This window comes from Dendrobates tinctorius, unplaced genomic scaffold, assembly GCF_039654945.1.
Source record: "Dendrobates tinctorius isolate UK_male_01 unplaced genomic scaffold, ASM3965494v1 ptg000084l, whole genome shotgun sequence".
Taxonomy (NCBI): Eukaryota; Metazoa; Chordata; class Amphibia; order Anura; family Dendrobatidae; genus Dendrobates; species Dendrobates tinctorius.
The window spans coordinates 52,768,345-52,792,858 of record NW_027361752.1 but is presented as its reverse complement, the minus strand read 5'-3'; the positions used below and the strand labels follow the sequence as shown (position 1 = coordinate 52,792,858).

The 24,514-nt window shown below is 44.0% G+C and overlaps 1 protein-coding gene across 7 annotated transcripts in view; it reads left to right on the top strand.

Annotated features, from left to right (window-relative positions):
- Nucleotides 1-24,025, top strand: part of LOC141097495 (interferon-induced GTP-binding protein Mx-like) — a 271,547-nt gene extending 247,522 nt beyond the window's left edge. For all 7 annotated transcript variants that reach the window (XM_073584715.1, XM_073584716.1, XM_073584711.1 and 4 more), the window contains 4 exons: nt 17,557-17,715; nt 19,938-20,014; nt 22,628-22,840; nt 23,283-24,025. In XM_073584715.1, the coding sequence (XP_073440816.1) occupies nt 17,557-17,715; nt 19,938-20,014; nt 22,628-22,840; nt 23,283-23,516 (683 nt within the window). In that variant the 3' untranslated portion in view covers nt 23,517-24,025. The remainder of the gene's footprint in view (nt 1-17,556; nt 17,716-19,937; nt 20,015-22,627; nt 22,841-23,282) is intronic.
- Nucleotides 24,026-24,514: the final 489 nt, after the last annotated feature.

The window sequence follows — 24,514 nt, the reverse complement described above, 5'->3', positions numbered from 1 at the left end:
TGGGCGTCCCGCCGACCAAACAAATTGACTGAATTTACGTTGGACCTTCATCCAGAAGGAAGATGGGATATACTTTATATCGGGATAGTTTGTAGTAAATACAAAAGTCATTTTGAGGATGTTAAGCTGCACACACACTGTACTAATTGTATTTGTCACAGACATCTATATATCTACCCATTCTATTTGTATTTACTGTGTGTAATCCATCTCTTCCCTCCTGTCGGCTCCTGCAGTGATTTTACAGTACATGGCATATGAATTACTGCCTTTTATTATATATATATATATATATATATATATATATATATAAAAAAAGAGAGAGAAGCCAGCACCGCTTGTGGTTAGAATGTATAACATAAAGTGCATATGCACATAATATCTAACTGTATTCAAAATGAGATATTTGGCAAAAAAAATTGATCAATTCAATTGAGCCACCCCGCCGCGCCAAGGCAATCTCATGTGGGGGGTCCTACTCTACGTTTTAAATAAACACTGTGCCATTACGGCCTCCTAGGTACATTAAAAGCAAGACCACTTTAAGTGCAATCCGTACCTGAGCATTTGTGGATCGCTCCCATGGAGCCAGTCAAAGCAAGTGCAGATGAAGGCCAATCAGGTCTGAATATAGACATATCAGGATTAGCCTCCACACATAATAATAATAATCTTTATTTTTATATAGCGCTAACATATTCCGCAGCGCTTTACAGTTTGCACACATTATCATCGCTGTCCCCGATGGGGCTCACAATCTAAATTCCCTATCAGTATGTCTTTAGAATGTGGGAGGAAACCGGAGTACCCGGAGGAAACCCACGCAAACACGGGGAGAACATACAAACTCCTTGCAGATGTTGTCCTTGGTGGGATTCGAACCCTGGACCCCAGCGCTGCAAGGCTGCAGTGCTAGCCACTGAGCCTCCGTGCCGCCCTCTCACGTTGCCCGACCAGCAAACATAGATGTGCACACACACAGCAGCCCCGCCCTGCCCCAGGCTTTATTTTTGTGCACCTGTGTCTAAGCCTGCATTGCCCTTCATCTGTGTTTGCTGGTCAGGCAATGTGTGGAGGTCAAACCTGAGATGTCTGTGTTCAGACCTGGTTGGCCTTCATCTGCACCTGCTCCATCTGGCTGCATGGGAGTGATGCAGATATGCTTCAGGTATGGATTGCATTTGATATGGTCTTGCTTTTAAAATATTTAGGAGGCCGTAATGGCACAGTGAATAATAAAATTGTAGAGTAGGACCCCCCCATATGAGATTGCCTTGGCACGGCGGGGTGGCTCAATATATTGATCAATATTTTGCTAAATATCTCATTTTGAATACAGTTAGATGCTAATATGTGCATATGCACTTCATGATATGCGTTCTGACCACTGGCAGCGCTGGCTTTTCTCCTTTTTTTTTGTGTGTATATATATATATATATATATATATATGTGTCACTGACATCTATATATCTATGTATTCTATGTGTCCTGTATATATCTATTCTATTCTAACCTGTCAGTGTGATTTTACTGTATGCAGCACATGAATTGCCGGCTTTTCAAATGCGATCGGTGTGTAAAAATCGGACAGCACTCGCATGGTCCGAATGCTGTGGGATTTTTTTCTCGCACCCTTTATCTTTTATTGCGGGATACGATCCGATTTCAGACTACAATTGCAGCATGCTGCGACTTTTTTCCAGTCCGATCGTGATCCGATCAATACTGTAAAAAAAAAACGCAGATGAACACACAATCATAGAATAACGCTGGTCCAAATTCAATCCAATTTTTTATCGGATTTCATTTGTCCGATTTCATCGTGAGTGGGAATGATCCCTATGGGTGTAAGCTTTTGGAAGGGTTGTAATTGGAGATTTGACTGGGTTGGGATGAGCTTCTTTATATTTAGGGTGCAGTGGCTCTTAGAATAAGGCCTCATTCAGATGTCAGTTTTTCTCACATACGAGAAAAATGAGCCATTTATTTTGACCAGAGTTTGATCAGAGTGTGGTCTGAGTGTCATCACTTTTTCTCATATCTGGAGGAAAAAAAAACGTTTCTCCACCTTCTCCTTTCTGACCCATAGACCTGCATTGCCAATTTAGATCTGACCCTCTGATCAAAATCAGGTCTGTGTCATATCTACATTATATCAGTGCCAGCCCTTCCTGCCTTTCTGTTGCCAGGCAGCGCCGCGCATTCATTGTGGGTGACTTGGGGCGTCAGTTCTAGCTTTGTGTTCTCTGGAATTTATGGTCCCATCTATAATGGGAGATGTAGAGTTAACTGCCGTGTGTTTTGGGTGCGGCTACAAGCTATGTAAGATCCTGAAATCCTGCTGCCCACCGCCAGTTATAATCTGACCTGCTTGCTTTTTGACTATTCTTTCATTTTTTACAATTTTGTCCCTGCATTGACATCCTCATTCTGACCCAGCTACCTGACTATTGCTTGCCTCTGGTTTGCTCCTTTGGATAGCAGTTTGTAAGCAATTTATTGGACCCCAAGCACAGATCCATATATAGACCTTATAGGGTGAAGGTCGATATTCCTCTGGAATCTGTCAGATGAAGTGGCTTGCGCTAAGTCTGGCCGAGGTAGCCATTTGTAGTCTGCAGCCTCTGACAAACTTATCATTGTGTCTCTGCGTCCTGACCCCTACTTCTAGCTAGCTATGATGCAAACCTTTTCTGGGGACTTTACAGCTCTTCACTCTTATGTCAGGGTGTCCATGATTACGTTTCCAAACTCTTAAATCCATGTTAGTTCATTCACATCTCTCACTTTTCTCCTGATTGTCACACATCTGTCACATGTAGTGACCTCAAACGCCACATCCCAGCAAGAGACCTTACAATATACAGCACCATATGAAAACATAGCTAGGATTTTGGACCAGTATAGAGAACATAATGAAGTATTGAGATACTCTCTCTAGAACATGAATAAACATAGAAACAGCTGCAGAGAGCTTACATCCCCATAAAATTTATACGAAAAATCATGGTAGAAAATAATTAGAAATAAACTAATGCCCAATCTACGCAAAAAGTGCCAGTAGCTTTATTAAATACAATTAGGGCAAAATACAAAAATCTACAATAAATACCAAGTGAAACATACATAATAAAAACCAGTGAATAATGATGCAACCATGGTGTGACTGCACAGGCATAAAAGGTTTGAGCAAACAGGGAACAAATATAGATATTGCACAAAGTAGCGTATAAATCCCCTGGTTATACTATTTCAGGCAGAGAAAGTTAACCCCATACAACATGGGAAGGAAGGCATATACTCCTATATATCAAGGAGAGGGAGATAAACTGAAGTCACAAATATCCCCTTTAAAAAAGGGGAAAATTAGCACAGTCAACAACAAAAGTGTGGGTCACTCCAGGAAAATTCCCAAAATACCCAAAGTATATTGCCCAACTACCCATAGGTCAAAAGAGGGAACAAAAATTCATACCCATATTGTGATGCCTGCGGGTCACGCCGAGGGGGGGGGGTTGTGCTAATTTGCACCCAGCAACCAATCACAGCGCAGCTTTAATTTCATATTCTGCTCTTGGAAAATGAAAGCTGTCATGCGATTGGTTGCTATGGGAAGCACAGACAGTCACTAATGAATAGAGATGAGAAAATCAATTGGTAATTAGCATAACGATATTTGTTATGAATTTCATGAAAAGGTCGGATTTGGTCAGAACTTTAATTTTTCAGGATTCGATTAGCACGAATTCAGCAAAATTGGTGGCAGGAGAGCCTCCATTTTGGTTGTCTTTTGAGGTTTGGGAAAGCGTTATAGAAATATAAATATAAAAAGACATATGGTGACCTGTGTTTGGGGGACAAGTTGTACTTTTGAATGTCACCATTCATTTTATCACATAGTGTGCTGGAAACGGGACAAAATTCCAAGTGTGGTGAAATTGTGAAAAAAAAAAAAAAAAAACCCACAATTCTGACATTGTGTTTTGTGGTTCAAATGACCAGGCAGTGTGATTCTATTCATCAGTATGATTACGACGATAAAAAAATTGTGCAGAGTTTTCCATATTTTACTGATAAAAATCAGAACTCTGAAATTTTTGATTGTCGCCATTTTCCGAGACCCGTAACGTTTATTTTACCCTTCGCCACGACAGCACCCACTGGAGGTATCGGATCCGCCCCATTTGGAACAGGAAAGATAAAAGGGGCGGTCCGCCTTTCCTCCTCAGTTTTGGTTTCCTGTTCCAAACGGAGCCACGATCCTTCAGGAAACATACCTGGGCCATGCATGCCGCCAGTGCAGACTCCATGTGAACGGCAGGGGCTGCGGTCCAGAGGCAGCGTCGGGGGAGACTCCGTTAAACGGCTCCCCCCTCGTCTGGCGTATGGAGGGTGATGACCGGGTCCGGGGTGGGCCGCCCGGTCTCACCCAGGAGTGCGCCGGGTGGCACCAGGAGGCGCCGCCGCTGCCAGCGGTAAGTGCGCCAGTGGCGCGAAGGAGAAAAAAAATCTCTGCTTTTCTGAAGCAGCGGTGGCGGTGACATGAGGAGCGCAGGCCGCATATACGGGCGGGGGCGCGGTGGCCGGCCGGCGCAGAGGCTCCTGAACCCCGGAAGTAACGATTGAACTTCCGGGGCAGGATGGCTGAGAGCACGACGACGCATGCGTGGTGATCTCGGGGAGGAGGAGCGACTTCCGGGGGCAGAGGCAGGAAGGGAAAAAAAAAACAAAAAAAAAAAACAAAGCAATCTATTTAAGCAGAGCCGCAGCTGAGCGGTGGTGAGCCATGTCGTCCCCAACGGAAGCGCACGCTCCAGCAGGAGATTCTGCGGGGGCAGCTCCACTAGGGACCGCAACGCTAGGACACTGGCCGCAGGAGTGAGACTGGAGAGTCAAGACCTAGGACGGGATCTCAGCCATCCGATCCGGTAATATAAGGCTTCACTGGGTGAGTGTGCAAAGTATATACTCTGCCTATTAAGCTGACCTCTTCCTACCCCCCCTCCCTCTCTCCTTTCGGTCTCCCTTTCTAGACAAAGAAAAAAGACAAATCCAAGCATAAGGAATGCGCATTATGCTCTGAACCTCTCCCTGACTCCTACCCCAAAAAACTCTGCAAGCAGTGCACCAGAGAGACTAGGCAGGGGTCCGCAGTGTCATCAAAGGACATACCGGCCATAATCAGGGAGGAAATACAGGCTATCAACCGCGCCAGTACTCCCTCAGAGACTAGGAGCAAAAAACAGGTGACCCTCAGCTCAAAGTCAGAGGAAGAACAGGGGTTAATCTCCGACTCCTCACTTACATCCTCGTCATCATCATCAGACATGGAGGGACGGTCATGTTTCCCCCTGGATAGTGTGGACAACCTGGTCAAATCTGTGAGGAGCACTATGGGGTGTGAGGAGACAAGGGGTGCCCAAACCGCACAAGAGATAATGTTTGCGGGGTTGGCAGAAAAGAAAAGGAGAGCGTTCCCAGTGATACCGGCAGTTAAGGCCCTAATAAAAAGAGAATGGGAAAAACATGATCAGAGAAGTTTTCTCCCATCGGCCTCAAAGAGAAAATATCCATTTAGCGATGACGAGCTATTAAAATGGACCAAGGTGCCAAAGGTTGATGCCGTTGTAGCCTCTACCTCAAAACAATCTACCATTCCGGTAGAGGACGCAGGCTTATTGGCAGACCTGCTAGACCGTAAGGCAGAGTTATCATTTAAAAGGTCTTGGGAGTCTACCACGGGTATATTTAAACCAGCAGTAGCCAGCACGTGCACCGCCAGATCTATGCTCGTATGGTTGGACCAATTGGATCAACAAATCGAGCAGAAGGTGTCAAGAGAGAAGCTATGGGCCGCTATTCCATTAATCAGAGGGGCAGCTGCCTTTATGGCCGATGCTTCGGCGGATACTCTGCGGTTGGCAGCAAGATCGGCAGCTCTTGTGAACAACGCCAGGCGGGCACTGTGGATGAAGAGCTGGAAGGGGGACGTGCAATCAAAATCTAAGATTTGTGCAACCCCGTGCGAGGGTGAGTTTCTCTTCGGGAAAGCCCTAGACGACATACTCGCCAAAGCAAAGGAGAGGAAGAAGGCGTTCCCTGACTCTTCTATCCCTCTCTATAGGAAAACCTTTAAAAGACGACCGTTTGGAAGGAGACAAACGGATAGATCAAATAGATGGCCCACGAAGGAAGAAAAACAAAAGGGTAGCATGTTCAGGGGCTCAACATTCCGGAGGGAAAATAAAAATTAAAAAATCAGACCCACCAGTGGGGGGTAGATTAAATTTTTTTTATTCAAAATGGGAACAAATAACTTCGAGCCCATGGATCTTAGGTATAATTAAAGAGGGAATGAAGATAGAATTCCTTCAAACCCCTTATGATTTCTTTATCATAACCCGCCTTAACTCCATAGTTCAACAAAAGGCCCTAGAAGAAGAAATTCGGAGCCTATTATCCAAGGGGGTTTTAGTGGAGGTCCCAGAGGGACAGGAAGGTAGAGGTTTCTACTCTCCTTTATTTTTAATTTCCAAACCAGATGGCACGTTTAGAACGATTATTAATTTAAGGAAGCTTAATACGTTAATAAAAAATTATAAGTTTAAGATGGAATCAATCAGATCCACCATAAAGCTTCTCTTTCCAAACTGTGTAATGGCGGGAATTGACTTAAAAGATGCTTACTATCATATTCCTATCCATGATAGATACCAAAAATACCTAAAGGTCGCAGTGGTGTTCGAAGGCAAGATCCGTCATTTTCAGTATACAGCCATGCCTTTCGGTCTCTCTACAGCGCCAAGAATCTTCACCAAGGTGATGGCAGAGGTGATGGCCTATCTTCGCCAAAAAGACACTCTAATTGTACCTTACCTAGACGACTTCCTAATAATCGGGAACTCGGTCACCCAATGTACCAAACGTGTGGCTGACGCAATCTCATCTTTGCAGGATCTAGGCTGGATCATCAATATACAGAAGTCCAGACTCGTTCCGCAATCCCTCCCAGATGTTTTTAGGGTTCCAGTTAGAATCCACAACCCAGAGATGTCTACTTCCTCAGGTAAAGATTGCACTCACAAAAGGAAAAATAGAGGCAGCCATAGATAGACCACGCATGTCTCTGAGAGGAGCAATGTCGCTATTGGGATCGCTAAATTCCGGTGCCCCAGCAGTCCGGTGAGCCCATTATCATGTCCGCCCACTTCAGCACCAGATCCTCCAAGAGGACAGGCGACATGGTGGTCACCTCGAGAGCAAGATAACCTTATCTCAGGAGGTCTTGACTTCTCTAAAGTGGTGGCTAGATGATGACCATCTATCCTCCGGAGTCCCATGAGTCATAGTACCATCTTGTATCCTAACCACCGATGCTAGCCCCCATGGCTGGGGAGCCCATATGGGGAATAGCTTTTGTCAAGGAAGGTGGAATAGAGAGGAAGGGGAATACTCATCTAATTTAAAGGAGCTGACAGCGGTATACTATACTCTGCACCATTTTCTTCCACAGCTTCAACAGAAATATGTCAGGATCCTATCGGACAACACCATTACAGTGGCCTACATAAACAGACAGGGAGGTACTCGATCAGAGACTCTGATGTCTTCTGCGGCAAGAATCTTAAGCTTAGCCGAAAGCTATTTGTTGTCCCTCTCGGCTCTTCATATCAGGGTAGAGAACAACCAAGAGGCGGACTTCTTAAGCCGACACACACTTCGGCAAGGGGAGTGATGCCTCAACTGCTGAATCTTCAAGGACATAGTAGCCCCTTATGGGGACCACCTCAGGTGGACCTCTTTGCCACGAGGGAGAACAGACAGATAAAGACGTTTGCTTCCCTGTCTCCGTCAGATCACCCAGACATACTGGATGCCCTCCAAGCCTCATGGAAGTTCAAGCTGGCATATGCCTTCCCTCCGTTGATTCTCCTGCCACAAGTGATTCGGAAGATCAGAGAGGACAGGGCGAGAGTAATCCTGATAGCACCATTCTGGCCCAAGAGACCGTGGTTCTCGTGGCTACGAATTATGTCAGTGACTTGGGTCCTCCCTTCGATTCCCAACCTACTCTCCCAAGGCCCTTTCTTCCACCTCCAAGTGGACAGCTTACACTTGACGGCGTGGAATTTGAAAGGCAGCTACTAAGATCAAGAGGGTTTTCTGAAACACTGATTGCGACGCTCCTGCAGAGCAGGAAGCAGTCCACGACCCGGATTTATACAAGAATATGAAAGAAATTCCTAGTTTCATATATCACCCCATACAGCAGAAGTCCCGATAGTTCCTATCTTAGAATTTCTACAGAGAGGGAAGGACTTGGGTCTGGCAGTAAACACACTGAAGGTACAGGTGTCTGCGTTAGGGGCACTGTACGGCCATAATATAGCAGGAAATAAGTGGATATCACGATTCATTAAAGCCTGCGAACGAATAACTCCAGTCCACATACCTACAATCCCCGCATGGGACTTAAATCTGGTCTTAGACGCCCTGACGGGGGAACCCTTTGAGCCGATAGACACGATATCCCTCAAATACTTATCACTCAAGACGGCCCTCTTGGTAGCACTGACATCTGCTAGGAGAGTGGGTGATATCCAGGCCTTGTCCATAGATCCACACTTTTTTCAGGTATACCAAGATAGATTAATATTAAAGCCAGACCCCTCGTACCTGCCTAAGGTATCAACAAAATACCATAGATCTCAAGAGATACTCCTCCCAACCTTCTTTGAAGATCCCTCCACTCCAGAGGAGCGAAAATTCCACACTTTGGATGTCAGAAGAACTGTCCTAAAGTATATCGAGAGGTCTAGGAGCTGGAGGCAGTGTAGGGCTCTGTTCGTTTCTTTTCAGGGCCATAAAAAAGGGTACGGAGTCACGAAGAGCACCATTTCCCGATGGATCAGGGATGCCATTCGTTTAGCCTACTCCGCAAAAAATGAAGATCCTCCGAAAGGCATCAGAGCGCAGTCCACTAGAGCAATGGCGACCTCCTGGGCCGAGAGGGGAGACGTTCCAATTGAAACCATATGTAAGGTGGCAATTTGGTCATCCCATTCTACCTTCTATAATCACTATAGACTTGACCTTTCATCAACTTCTGACCTAAGCTTTGGCAGGACTATCCTTGGCACGGTGGTCCCACCCAGGTGATGGTCTCTGGAATCTCTCCAGTGGGTGCTGTCGTGGCAAAGGGTAAAAAGCCGGATTACTTACCGGTAATGCTCTTTTAATGAGTCCACGACAGCACCCGCTCACTTCCCTCCCTGCTAAAAATATCAATAATAAAGTATATCTGCTAAAGATGGATAAGTAAAGTTTAAGATATACAAAGACATTGCCTAATCCTTGGCGGTCCTCCTGGTACTCTGAAATGCAAAACTGAGGAGGAAAGGCGGACCGCCCCTTTTATCTTTCCTGTAGGGTTTCCTGTTCCAAATGGGGCGGATCCGATACCTCCAGTGGGTGCTGTCGTGGACTCATTAAAAGAGCATTACCGGTAAGTAATCCGGCATATTTCACTTTCAGTGGAGCTGTGTGAGGATTTTTTGTGGGGCAAGATAATGTTTTTATTTATATCATTTTGGGATAGATATGACATTTTGATCACTTGTTACAGCCTTTTTTTTTGCGGTGTTGAGGCCCCAAAAACCTGCAATTTTGGGACTTTTGCTGCATATAGTAAAAATCGCCGTCTCCTTTGAAGCCCGGCCACATGGCTCTCTCTCTCTTTCATCTGTTTTCCGCTATTTTGGTGGATTTTAACTGACAGAAAAAACTGAAGTGTGAAACAGGCCTAACACACAGATAGCGATGAGCGAGCATTCTCGCCACTCGAGTGTCATTGGGATGCTAGGGGACACCTCGAGTAAACCGGGTAATTGAGCGAAATGCTCAAGTCCCCGGGGACTGCCTGCCATACATGCTAATGGCATAGCTAACATGGCTACGGCATTACCGTGTTTGGCAGGCAAGACCCACATGTTTATTGGCTGTCTAACTGCCACAATACATACGGGGCGGGGACTCAAGCCCCTGCGAAACTCCCTAAAGTATCCTGCAAGTGCTGAATTAAGTAAAGTACGCTTTGCAGAACTCTGCTGTCCTAGTTAGATTATTCTGCAAGTAGTCAATATATAAATTACAGATCCTGAATTAGACCTGGCAAAAATAGATATGTAAATAGTGACCACATACTGTTAATAAAACATTCTTATTCAGTAAGTTATGTAGCTGCCATTTATTTATTTTACTCGATTAATAATGCCATCATATTCCGCAGCACTTTACAGACATTATCACTGTCCCCATTGGGGCTCACAATCTACCTTCTCTATCAGTATGCAAACAGACGAGAGAAAGGAACAAAGATAATCCCAAGTAAAATATCAAAAAGTTTATTCAGAAAAGGTAATATAATCCAACAGAATAAATTACATGAAAAAAGACAAAGTGGATAGTTGATTAACACAGGTGTAAATCTTTCTTTATATTTTTTATATAGCGCTAACATTCCCAGCACTTTACTGTTTGCACATTGCAGTCCCCAGTGGGGCTCACAATCTAGAATCCCTATCAGTATCTCTTTGGAATGTGGGAGGAAACCAGAGAACCCGGTGGAAACCCATGCAAATACGGGGAGAACATACAAACTTCTTGCAGATGTTGTCCTTGGTGGGATTAGAACCCAGGACTCCAGCGCTGCAAGGCTGCAGTGCTAACCACTCAGCCGCCGTGCTGTGTAAAGAGAATGGTCCCAAAAAAAGAGAAGTAAAGTGGAAGGGGGAACCAAAAAATAGCAGCATGTTTTATAAAGTGCCAGTGCTGATGCAGTAATTACGCCCATCTAGTAAAACAGTACCAGTCCATAGGCCACATACATGTACAAGAAAAAAGACAAAAAGTGTACAACACCACTAAAATAATGGGGTGTTGTGGAGAAACGGGGTCAGTGGGTGCTCTCGTCCGCTGGCCTGGCTGCCTTTAGCAAGACTGCATGGACCAGGGCTCATACCACTGGACACCCGCTCGATCTCCCGGTGGGCAATACACCACACAGACAACACAGGGTTTGGGTAAAACAGTGTGGCAATACTTTATTGAACCACAACACCCAATAGCAAACAGAACAATCCCAGCAATTACCCCAAGATGGTGCACATTACAGGGTCTCACCCTTCTGCTGACTCACCGGGATAATGGTAAATGTTATGCCCGAGCTCCCAGGGTTGTTACTCCACCTGTGATACGCATGCAGAGAGGAGATAACGACAAGCGTAGGGAGATAACGGAGAGCAGTCCTGTGTTCTTTCAGCCGAGTCCGAAGTACCCTGAGCTGAGATCCTGAAGAGTGACACCCTTCCGCTGACTCACCAGAACAATGGTAGATGATACGTCAGAGCTCCCAGGGTTGCTATTCCACCTGTGATACACACACAGAAGAGGTAATGACAAGTGTAGGGAGATGACCAACAACAGTTCATAGAGTCCATACAAGGTCCAAAGTCAGTTGACAACGAGAGTCACCACCTGGCTTATCCGACCATCTCCATGGAACCAGGCGACCGGTGGGTCCCAAAACCTGGCTTTCTCCAAACATATCCATGGTTAAGGGATGGTCGCTGGATCAAATCTGTGTCCTTCTAACCTGAGCCGAAAACCCCTAGGTTGATTCCTATAGAATCATAGATCCGTGTCCCTCGTGATGGTGCCATGATGAATCTGCTGCAGTCCTGTCTCTCGTCCGTTGAGTGTTTTGCAGAATGTCCGACTGGTAGCTTTGTGTGATGAGATCTGCTCTCTCTGTCTCGAGTCTTTTTATACCCAAGGCATGTGACCTATTTTTAGATTTACCCAGTGTCCTTCAGTCCACCCTCACAGCCTTTTCCTATCTTCCTTCGAAGTCAACAAACTGGTTATAGAATAAAATACACAATTAGCATATGAGCACACAATAAACAAATATAAACACACTATGTACAAGTCACTATTACAGACTTACACAGTATGATAAATGGTATGCAAGTCTGTCTTCTTGACCCACCAGAGATAAACACTTAAATCCACAAGCCAATATACAGATAAAAAGTCAATTGTTCTTGGTTTGCAAAAACATAGTCGTCTGATAGCATCTGGGGCTGATAGCGTCTGGTCCCAAGTGGATACTATGGGTAAGAACTGAATGTGGCTTGATTTCTTTGTGGTCTCTACTCCCTTAAAGCAATACACATCTGTGAAGACACCAGAGTATATCTTAATTACCCAGATGACTATGTTTTTGCAAACCAAGAACAATTGACTTTTTATCTGTATATTGGCTTGTGGATTAAGTGTTTATCTCTGGTGGGCCAAGAAGACAGACTTGCATACCATTTAACATACTAGTGGTGGTGTTTACACTCTGTCTTTTTTCATGTATATATATGTGGTCTATGGACTGGTACGTTTTTACTAGATTTGAGTAATTACTGCATCAGCACTGGCACTTTATAAAACATGCTGCTATTTTTTGGTTCCCTCCTTCCACTTTACTTCTCTTTTTTGGGACCATTCTCTCTACACCTGTATTAGTCAACTATCCACTTTCTTTTTTCATGTGATTTTATGTAATTTATTCTGTTGGATTACATTACTTTTTCTGAATAAACTTTTTGATATTTTACTTGGGATTATATTTGCTCCTTTCTCTCGTCCGTTTGCGTTCTTAATTATGGGAGTATCCTGTCCTAATATAGCCCACTTCACCACTGAGTATAAGGATTAATTGACTATTGGTAATATGTGTTCTGTTCGAAGGTTCTTGCTTCTATTTCCTATCAGTATGTCCAGGGCTGCCACTAGGAATTTCGAGGGCCCCATACTGGCAAAATTTTCGGGGCCCCCTTTAGACTCCACCCTTCAAACTGTCCACAGTCCCACTGCCCTCTCTTGGAAAAACTCCGCTTCTCACCATTCACACATTAACAGTTCCCATCACCACATCACACATATAGCCGGCAGCTTTTGTCTTGGCCAAAAGATTTTTTAAGCCGCCATCACAACACTGTAGACACTTTTGGCTGAGCTCTACTCTACGCTAACCTATTAAATATTTGTTAAAATATGCAATACAATTTAGGTATATTTTTATTTATTTTTCAATTTTTTTAAACGACCAATAATATCACATTCAAGGAACAAATACCACCACACCATGACCAGACCACATATTACTACCATAGTGACCGCATAATATCACATACAAGGAACAAATACCACTGCACCATGATCAGATCACATATTACCACCACAAAGTGACCAAATAATAGCACATACAAGGGACAAATACCACAACACCATGTCCAGACCACATATTACCACCACATAGTGACTGAATACTACAATACTGATCAGTAATAATAAAAAAACACAATACTATCACCATAAGTGCCATTATACACGGGAGATCTGTACTTAGTATGCAGTGTCTGTGTACAGGTAATACAGTGATCAATGACATTATACACAGGAGCTCTGTATATAATGTATAGGTAATACAGTGATCACTGGTGACATTATACACAGGACCTCTGTATATAGTATACAGTGTATAGTGTCAGTGTATAGGTAACACACTGACTCACCAGTGACCTCTCTAGGTGAAGTCCTTCATCCTTGCTTTTCATCTTTCATCCAGCACAGATCACCATCACATCTTCCAGCCAGGACTCGTCTCTGCAGGAAATAACAGTTATCTAGAGCTCCACTTGCAGAACACATTACTTATTTTTTTCCCAACTTCTACATTACATCACATAAAGAAAAAAAGGCAACATAGTATCACTTTACACAGTAACAGGACCTTCCCCTATTCTGTTCCCTGGGCCTGTGGCTGCAAATATGGCTCTGTGAGATGCTGGATCTCCTCACCTTACTTACAATTACCGAGGGTCGCAGATAGCTTAAATCAGCTGCCGGCACACATGTTATGAAGAATCCAGAAGAGACTTTGATTTCTTTAAGAATTGTTGTTGAATGCATACAAACAGCAGCAGGTAAAAAAGACTTTCTTCAGACAGGCTGAAAGCACATGTGCCTCTAATGAAGCCAAGATGGAGACTTAGACACAGGGAGAAGAAGAAGGAAGTGACATCACACCCAGAAGAGGGAGACAGAAGAGACAAATTTGATGGAAGGGGAGAATTTCAGCTGTGCAAAACACAGGAACACATAGCAACAATATGAGAGACTGCAATACAGCATGTAAGATGTACAGGACAGTCTGTAAAATGTCTCATTCATGAGACATAACATCCCCCATTTAAAACAGTATACTCAAAAAATAAAATAAATACATCACTGCAGTAATAATATCCCCTAATTAGCCCCTATGGTAATAATATTCCCCATCCTCGCCCCCGTGTGTCTCATTCCTGGCTTCAGCTATATGGTTTCCCATCCCGCCCTCACGAGTATCCATTGTGCCCCATATGATCTCCCCATCTGTCTCCATCGTATCCATCCTGACCCATGATCCTGCACCATGTGTCTCCCATCCTGCCCCCTCCTGTGTCTCACATTCTGCCCCTTCCTGTATCTTACTGTCACATTCTGCCCCTTCCTGTGTCTTACTGTCACATTCTGCCGCCCCCATGCCTCACATTCTGCCCCCTCCTGTGTCTTACTGTCACATTCTGCCCCGTGTCCATTCTGCCCCCTCCTGTGTCTCACTGTCACATTCTGTCCCATGTCCATTCTGCCCCCTTCTGTGTCTCACTGTCACATTCTGCCACCGTGCCTCACATTCTGCCCCTCCTGTGCCTCGCATTCTGCCCCCATCATGTCTCGCATTCTGCCCCCATCATGTCTCGCATTCTGCCCCCATCATGTCTCGCATTCTGCCCCCATCATGTCTCGCATTCTGCCCCCATCATGTCTCGCATTCTGCCCCCATCATGTCTCGCATTCTGCCCCCATCATGTCTCGCATTCTGCCCCCATCATGTCTCGCATTCTGCCCCCATCATGTCTCGCATTCTGCCCCCATCATGTCTCGCATTCTGCCCCCATCATGTCTCGCATTCTGCCCCCATCATGTCTCGCATTCTGCCCCTGTGTCTGCAATCTGCCCCCGTGTCTGTCTTCTGCCCCCATCATGTCTGCATTCTGCCCCCATCATGTCTGCATTCTGCCCCCATCATGTTCGGCATTCTGCCCCCATCGTGTTCGGCATTCTGCCCCCATCGTGTTCGGCATTCTGCCCCCATCGTGTTCGGCATTCTGCCCCCATCGTGTTCGGCATTCTGGCCCGATCATGTAAGCATTCTGCCCCCATCATGTCCAGCATTCTGCCCCCCATGTCTGCACTCTGCCCCCATTGTGTCCAGAATTCTGCCCCGGATCCCCTGGATCGCCGTTTTCAATTAAAAAAAAAAAAAAAAATCTTCTTACCTGGCTGCGCTCCAGCGGCGAGGCTCTGTCCCTCCACGCTGCTGAAGCGCGCACTCGCCGGCGACTGACAGTGACGTCAGATGCCGGCGACGTGCGTGCTGTGGCTGACGTCAGCTGCCAGCCTCAGATTGGCTGGCGGCTGTTAACTTTGACTGGCCCGCATGTCAATAGCGTTCAGCTGCCGCAGCGCCGCTAAGGGCCCGGTTTAGCCTGTAGGTAGGGACCCAGTGAGCAGATGAGACTGGGCCCGATGCGGACCCTCTGCCCTCCGGGCCCCATACACCAGTCAGGGCAGTAATGCCCTGATGGCGGCCCTGAGTATGTCTTTGGAGGGTAGGAAGAAACTGGAGAACCCTGAGGAAATCCACACGAACACGGGGAGAACATACAAACTCCTTGCAGATGTTGTCCTTCGTGGGATTTGAACTCAGGACATCGTGCTGCCCACATACATTCTTTCTTCTCTTTTTTTTTTTTACCCCTGTCCATTTTAGCATGATTCAAAAAAATCTATAATTTTTAGTTTTCAATCCTATACAAAAAAAGAATACAACTAAATTAATTAGTGTTATGTAGGGTGCCATTAAGATATACTGCTTGCTACCGCTCCAGTCAGACTTCTTCTCACTGTGTCCATGCAGTGATGAAAACTTAAGAAGGGGATATGTACATAGTGATTGTACAGTAGGGATCAAAATGGTGGGATCCCTAGTGAACATATATCACCTATAGATGGGTAATAAATGCCGGCATGACAATCCCTTTAAGGAGTTAAAGAGAACCTGTCACTTGCCATAAATATGCAATTTTTTTTTTTGCCTAGTGTAAGGCTATGTGCCCACGTTGCGTTTTTTAAGCGTTTCCGCCGCGTTTTTGCCGCGGCGGAAATGCTTAAAAAACGCATCCCATGCAATCCTATGGGATTCCGCCATTGGTGTGCTAATGTTGCCCATTTTACCGCTAAGGAATCGCATAGCGGTAAAATCCGCAGCATGTTCATTATTTCTGTGGAATCGCGGCGATTCCACCGGCATAGGATTGCTCTGAAACGCTCACTTTACGCATGTGGCTATGCCCACCATGCGTAAAGTGAGCGCTTCATGTGCGGATGGTACCCTGGGTCTGGAGAAGAAGAGACTGTCCTCCATGCCCTGGGTACCATATTCCTGTAAAAAATAGAATTAAAATAAAAAATAGGGATATACTTACCCTCTGACGGCCCCCAGAGTCCTCCTGGCTCTCAGCGGTGCATGCGGCGGCTTCCGTTCCCAGGGATGTATTGCGCGAATCACCTGAGATGATGTTGTGGTCTGTGACCGTGACGTCACAAAGGTTCTTCACACAAAGTATCCCTGGGAACGGAATGTACCGGGAGCGCCGCTGAGGAGATCGGGGGCCTTCAGAAGGAGAGAATAACTATATTTTTTTTTTAATTATTTTTCACATTCTATCTTTTACTATTGATTCCGCATAGGCAGCATCAATAGTAAAAAGTTGGTCACACTCGTCAAACACTATGCTTGTGTTTGACCAACCTGTCAATCACTTTTCCATGCAATGCTTCAAATCGCTGGAAAAGCGCAAGCATTCTGCAAGCTAAAAACGCTTGCAAAACACTTGTGTTTTGTGGGAAAACGCATGCGAATTCCGCATGCATTTTACCCGCGGCAGGGACTTGCGGAAATGCTGCGCACATTTCGGCAACATGGGCACATAGCCTAAAAGTTGCTTTCTTCTGAGTCTGGCGTTGTTTTACTTTAGTTCCTGCACTTCTCCATTACTGATCTATAGCCCCCTTTTCCCGGTATATAAATCGTCTTTTTAGCCAACTGGGTGTGGTCTTCAAGAAAAGAGTAGATAACCACACCCAATTGCATAAAAAGTTCAGATTTACATAAAAGGAAGAAGGGGTCACATCTCAGGAATGGAGAAAAGTAGGAACAAAAGAAAAACAATGCCGGATTCAGGAGAACAGCGGCATTTACATAAATATTTATGGCAAGTGACCGCTCCAATTAGAGCAATAATAATTTGTGTAGCTAAATCAAAGTTATGCGCTCTTAATATTTCGGAATAAATATACCTATTGCTTCAGTATAACTCGGAGTCTTCACATTGCAGTTGTCAATGAGATAAAACAAGAAAGGGACGTGTACGAGAATCAGTATCGAGGCCGCGAGCTCATCGGATTCATCAACTACAATAAATTTGAGAACATTATGAGGAAACATATAGTGATGTTTGAGGAGCCGACTCTAAATCTGCTGCACAAAGTCACCGGTAAGATGATTCTGTGATGGAAATGACACCTGAGAATATTACACTTATGAACAAAGGAAGGAACTTGGCAAAAGTTCTGGATGCAAAATGTCCTATCGTTTTGTGTATACAGCTCCTTTGCACACCTAAGAGTAGATGTGATGAGGACAGTGATTCTTCTTATGTTGGTGGTCTCCAACAGCATTAATCAAAATCTCCAACACGGCCCCAAACAATAACGGGTCATCAATATTATTAGTATGGTCACATGGGCCAAAGGATACTTTTTCGACCCCCTAAGCTCCATGTCCCAGGAACAACTGCAATCCCAAGGCTCCATCCTCCAATTCTGATCTGGCAACTTCTCTTCGAAAAGAACCAGCTTCATGAGCAATATTATCTATCATTAGTCGAGTCCGTAACTCAAACAGCTCATGCCTTCAAAAAAATCCAACCAGGAGCAAAAAATTGCCAACTGGGATTAGTTTTATTGGTGATTTAATAGATGAGTAATATTGGTGATTTAATATTTTTTTTTCTACTTCATTTGAAACAATATACTGTATGAAATTACAGGGTTTTCCCAACTATAGCTTCAACAACAAAATAAATGTCCACAATGTAAAAATGATTAAAGAGTAACCGTCATTTTAATTTTTATTTCATAAATCAAGAGAACACATTAAAATTAGAAACTTTGTAATATATCGTATCAGAAAAATCCACTTCTTTCTCTTCCTGGACTGATATTTCAGTTCAGATGTAAAATCTGTAAATTCTGTATTCAGTGAAGACAGATGTTCACATTACTGAGATAGATGACAGTTGGTGCTTTTAGAATTCTATGGAGAGGGAGGAGCTAGAGGTGGACACAGACATTCTATGGAGCTACAGTTCTCCATACAGCTTTATGAGCACCAACTGTCATTTCCTGTCCCAGTAATGAGAACATTTACTGAAGACAGATTTTACCTGTGAATTGAGAATTTTGATAATGAAAGATCGGTCCAGAACGAGAAGGAAGCATATTTCTCTGATACAAAGTTTCTTATTTTTTGTGTGAGATAGAGCAGGAACGCGGGATGCAGTAACGGACTGAAGGAAGAGCAAGGGTTAAAGGGGGTTTAATAATACAGGGGATACTCCACGCAGGGAGAAGTGGGGAAAGGGCTTACTTCAGCGGGGGTATTATAACTAAGAAAAACAGGTTTAGGCAAATAAGGCAAGAAGTTCAGAAGTAATAAAGTTATCAAACCAGCGACTTTAGCAGTTGGAGTCCTGGGTGTAAATGTTGGCGCCAAGGCCGTTGCGCGTATGGGGTCCGGCGTAGTCCTGGAGAAGATGGGATCCTGGCGACCGCGGTGATTCCTTGTGGTCCTGGTGACGGTCCTGGGTCCAGAAGATGAGGGGATGGAGAGGATAAAGTCTCAAACTCTGCCCAGGATAATCATTGCATGGGGACTGTATGTGGACTTTTCAGGGCACAGTTCAAAACGGGTCACCCAGCATTCCTGTAGGTATGGGCGCATGTCTACGTTCCTCTCAAGGGCCCTATGACTCACGGTCAGTGGTATCAAGTGTCTGTCGAAAGTCTCTGGTTGTGGCGCTGCAGCCCTTCAGGCTTGGGCCTGCTCCGATGCAATGATCTGAGGTCAGAGCACTCACACTGTCCACCTGCACGCTGTGCGTTCCCTCCAAGTCTCTCTCGTTTCCCACGCGCCGCAGCTTTTAAAGATTAACCGCGCCCCCTATCATTGAGTGCAAAAGTCGGTTCAGGGCCTTAAGTTTTCCCCCGTGAAACAAAGGTGACAGCCCCGACAGTTCCGGATCCGTCACGGAAAAGGTCCGCTTGACCTGGTACTTCTCCTTACACGTTATTGGCTTATGAAACATTGAAATTACAGTTACCCTTTAAGGCACCGCAATACCTTTTTTTTTCATATTTCGAAGCTTCCTCCAGGCTGAAAATTTCCTTCAGAAAGGTAATACTTTTTTTGCTTTTTTTTTTTTTTTTACATGAACAAGGTTGGAAGAATTTTTTAATGAGTGGTAGAATACCCTTTTAATTAAAATATTTCATTTTCTTTGTTTCAGAAAGACTCAGTGTTCAGCTTTAAAAAAAAAAAAAAATCTGGCTGAGCAAAGTTAACGCTTTAGCATTTGGATGGAAAATAAAATTTTTGTCTGCTTTGAAAATAGGTTGCACAACTTTTAAGTGATAAATATCCGTTTGATCGTTCTAGAACTCATCAAGAAGTGTTTTAAAGACGTAGCTTCTACACATTTTGCTCAGTTCGAGAGGCTTTCCTACGCTGCCATGGTAAGGTTTTTAGAAATTGTGTTGTCTACCTTAAAAATATTTATTTTTGCATCAAATTTTACGGATTTCTGAAATACAGAGGTTTTCTGAGCTGAATGTAAATTTTTGCACTAATTTTATGTGATTACAAAATGCTGAATTCTAATAATGCTGAACCTGTCAGGGTTCTCCTTTATTGCCTGCTCAATTGGTTGTCCCATGACTTCCTTTATGTGAGACCAGCAACGTTTCCTGCTTCACTCGATGTTTTGGGACAAGTGGGTGATCAGGCATAAAAGCGAAATCCTGACACTTTACGTGTTGCACACTGTTAAGATTAGACAATCTGAAGTCACATGCAGCAGCATATAGTTTTTTTTTTTTTAATAGAAAAAAATGATTGAAGGATTATTTGCTCATAGAATCTTTGAATGGTAGAGTAGGAAGGGACCTCCAGGGTCATCGTGTCCAACCCCCTGCTCAATGCAGGATTCACTAAACCATCTCAGTTAGATGTCTGTCCAGTCTCTGTTTGAAGACTTCCATTGAAGGAGAACTCACCACCTCTTGTGGCAGCCTGTTCCAATTATTGATCACCCTCACTGTCAAAAAGTTTTTTTTAATATCTAATCTGTATCTTCTCCCTTTCAGTTTAATTCCATTGCTTCTTGTGTTGCCATGTGCAGATGAGAATAATGATGATCCCTCTACACTGTGACAGCCCTTCAGATATTTGTAGACAGCTATTAAGTCTCCTCTTAGCCTTCTATTTTGCAAGCTAAACATTCTCAGATTCTTTAATCGTTCCTCATAGGACATACTTTGCAGTCCGCTCACCATCCTGGTAGCTCTTCTCTGAACTTGCTCCAGTTTTTCAATGTCTTTTTTAAAATGTGGTTCCCAGAACTGGACACAGTATTCCAGATGAGGTCTGACCAAGGAGGAGTAGAGGGGGATAATTACTTCACATGATCTAGACTGTATGCTTCTCTTTATACTGTACATCCTAGAACTGTTTGTCTTTTTTGCTGCTGCATCATACGATTGACTCATACGCTGTCTGTGATATATTAGAATACCCAAGTCTTTTTCACACATGCTGTTACTTAGTTCTATTCCTCCCATTCTGTAGATATAATTTTAATTTTTCTTGCCCAGATGTAGAATCTTGCATTTCTGCTTTAAATACCATTCTATTAGTCACTGCCCATTGTTCCAGCTTATCTCGATCCTTCTGAATCCTTTCTCTGTCTTCTCTAGTGTTAGCTGTCTCTCCTAGCTTTGCATCATCTGCAAATTTGATTAGTTTGCCTTCATTTTCCTTATGTAGATCATTTATAAAAATGTTGAACAACGCTGAGGCCCTGACAGAGCCTTGTGGTACCCCACTTGAAACACTTTTTTTCCAATTGGATGTGCAACAATTTATTACCACTCTTTAAGTACGATCACTGAGTCAGTTATGAATCTGCCTATCCTTAGCCTTGTCTATCTCATACTTGGTGTTAGGCGTCGGGTTCCTGTCGCTGCACAGCAGGAATCCCGAGCCTTGCCTTCAGCGGCCTCCCATTCCTCTCCGGCCGCAGAGGAGGTTGCTCAGCAGACTCGTCGATCCCGGCGCTCTGCTCAGACTAACACTGTGGGTTTGGTTGCTGCTGCCACCTCTGGTCCAGCTATAGCAACGCATGCTGGTCAGCAGCGAGCTACTCCAGGGAATAAGTCCTCCTTTCGGTCCACTGAGCATGCCCGTGGGACGATCTCTCATTGGAGATCGGAGGTCACATGCTCAGGTCCTTCTCCAGCTCGGATTGGACCATCAGGAAGGTCCCGGAAGGACACTGCTATAAAAGGTTTGCATGGCCGCTCGGCCATGCGCTAGTATAGACTCTTGTGGCTTATGGTGTGTATGACGAAGGATGATTGATACTGCGACTGACTCATTATGATCCTCTCCCTCTGGTTGTGCTTGGGTTTAGGGAATAGGAGTTAGTCTGTGCCTACCAGTGGCATTGCATTCGCCACCGTGCTCCCAGTCATCAGCATATGCTAGCGTCCGATGGTGCCAATCTGTCCAGGGCACTATCGTACCGCATAGAGTGTTAGCAACCGCCAGAGTGGCGCCGTGCGCAACTATTGTGCTTTCCAGCCATAAGGTTAGGCTGGTTAGTGGCGTCCGCCATTGCGGCGCTGTATGCATCTAGTGTGCTTTATCTTTAATTTGTGTATGTCCAGGCACCGCAGTAGCGGCGCCGAACACTAGTGGGTCTAGTGGAACTCTAACCTCGTGTCCTTGGGGCAGGGTCTTGTCACCACAACACTAGCACTCACTCAGCGGTATCGTGGTCCTGTGAAGCAACAGGGTCCGCTTCCTATTACCGGGTGAAGTTAACCCGTGTGTACTAGTTATACCGCCAGTTATTGTCCGCCATTAATGAGCAGCAGTTGTCATCTCTGCACGGTGGACCCCGGGCTGCGAACGCACCTCTTACCATCTCTTTATACTTTGGTGCGTTCTGCCGGCCCTAACACTTGGTCATTTTTTCAATAAGGATAGTATGAGATATGCTCAGATTCTTCATCTCTCATTTCCACTTATCTTTCACATTTGCACTCTCTTTTCTTCTATGTTCCAAGGATACAATTGAAGATATTTCTTGCAAGCAGGAAGAAGACGCTAAGGCGGCAATCACATTGCAATTCAAAATGGAGAAAATCATTCATTGTCAGGACACTCTGTACTGTGAGGCATTCTCAGTTATAAAATCTACAGAGAAAGATCAGATCCTAGATGACCTGAGGCAGCTGTCAATAAAAGATGTCCCCTGTCATCTGGAAGCTTATTTTAAGGTGAGTCACTAATGTACTGGATTATATAGCATAAGATGTCTACAAATATCAGTACAGCCGCAGAAATCACAGGTCATCTCTTAGAAATGTTAGAAGAGGGAAAATCTATTTTCTTTTGTTGGACTTTTTGCCTTCCTCTGGATCCTCATGTTGAGTGGATCTACTATGGGTTGGATCCACACGTTAGGCTATAGGTTGAACTTGATGGATGTAAGTGTAATTTCAACCTTAAAAACTATGAAAACTATAAAGCTATGAAAGAAGAGGCAGCACGGAACCAATGAAGGTTCACAGTGGCGAAGTGGAACAGGAGAGGGTCTTCCGAGTATTTTTTTTTTTTTCTTTTTAACCCCTTAAGCCTTCAATAATTGAGCTGCCATTTTGTTGGAGGGCAATTCCCAATTTTTTTTTTTTTAATTTTTGGTCTTTCTTCCTCTTCCAGAACACCACTGCTCGTTTGGTTAACCAGGTCCCTCTGATTATTCAGCATTACATCCTATATGAGTTCCTGACTAAATTACACCATGAAATGATCCGTCTACTGGAAGAACGACACAAGACCGACCTCCTAGAAGAACGGGACGGTCTGTCCGGAGACAGACAGAGGCTCAAGGATCAGATTCAACGGCTCAACATGGCCCGGAAGCGTTTACAGAAATTTTCAGTTAGCAATTGAAAATCACATATTTTAGAACTTTTTTTTCTTAGCATTATTTTATGTGAAGATTTTATCATAATTATGTGAGGTAAAAGGGGAAATCCATCCTCATTTTTTAACAAGAAAAACCGTCCCGGCGTGGTCTGAAAATAAGAATAACTATTTTTATCAATGTTATCACTTATTATTACTTATTGATCTTTTGCTGCATTGTGCTACTCCGGTCAAGGGCCAATTTCAGGGTGGTCAACCCGTCCAACTTTTTAAAAAATGATTGGTCGAAAGGCTTATGAGGCCGTTGTGCTCTTCATAAATTTATAAACATTTTACAGCTTTTTTCAGTTTTGCACTAGCTTGATTAAATGCTGTGGCTTAACAAGGTCAACCAGATGACATATTTCCTATGGCTTACGCAAAAAAATTAGAGTAAATTTTTAGCTTCATTTCATTTTTTCTTGCGTGTACAACCCTTATATGTTCCAAATTTATTAAGAGATGTGCAATAAATTTGTCATCTGTCGCTCCAATGTTTGCTTTTTCCTGGTGTACGTTCTCCCGATATTTTTACTTATTTTTCTTAAAACATCACTCTATCACGATGTCTAGTAAACTGAATTAAGGAAAGGTCATTGCTTCCCTGATGATTTCACAAATTCTTCTCACTAAATACAGATTTACTTACACAGCACAAATAATATGCAAATTGTTTAAAAAATTGCTAATATATCATTCACAGAAAACATATGCACGCTTTTATTCTCCTGAAATGTTGTATATTACCAAGGTTGTAACGCATTCACTCCTTTACCCCTAAGGATGGTTTGCATGTTCATGACCGGGCCAATTTTTACAATTCTGACCACTGTCCCTTTAAGAGGTAATAACTCTGGAATGTTACCTTGGATCACAGTGATTCTGACATTGTTTTCTCGTGACATATTGTACTTCATGATAGTGGTAACATTTCATTGACATGACTTGGGTTTATTTTTGAAAAAAAAACCCAGAAATTTGGC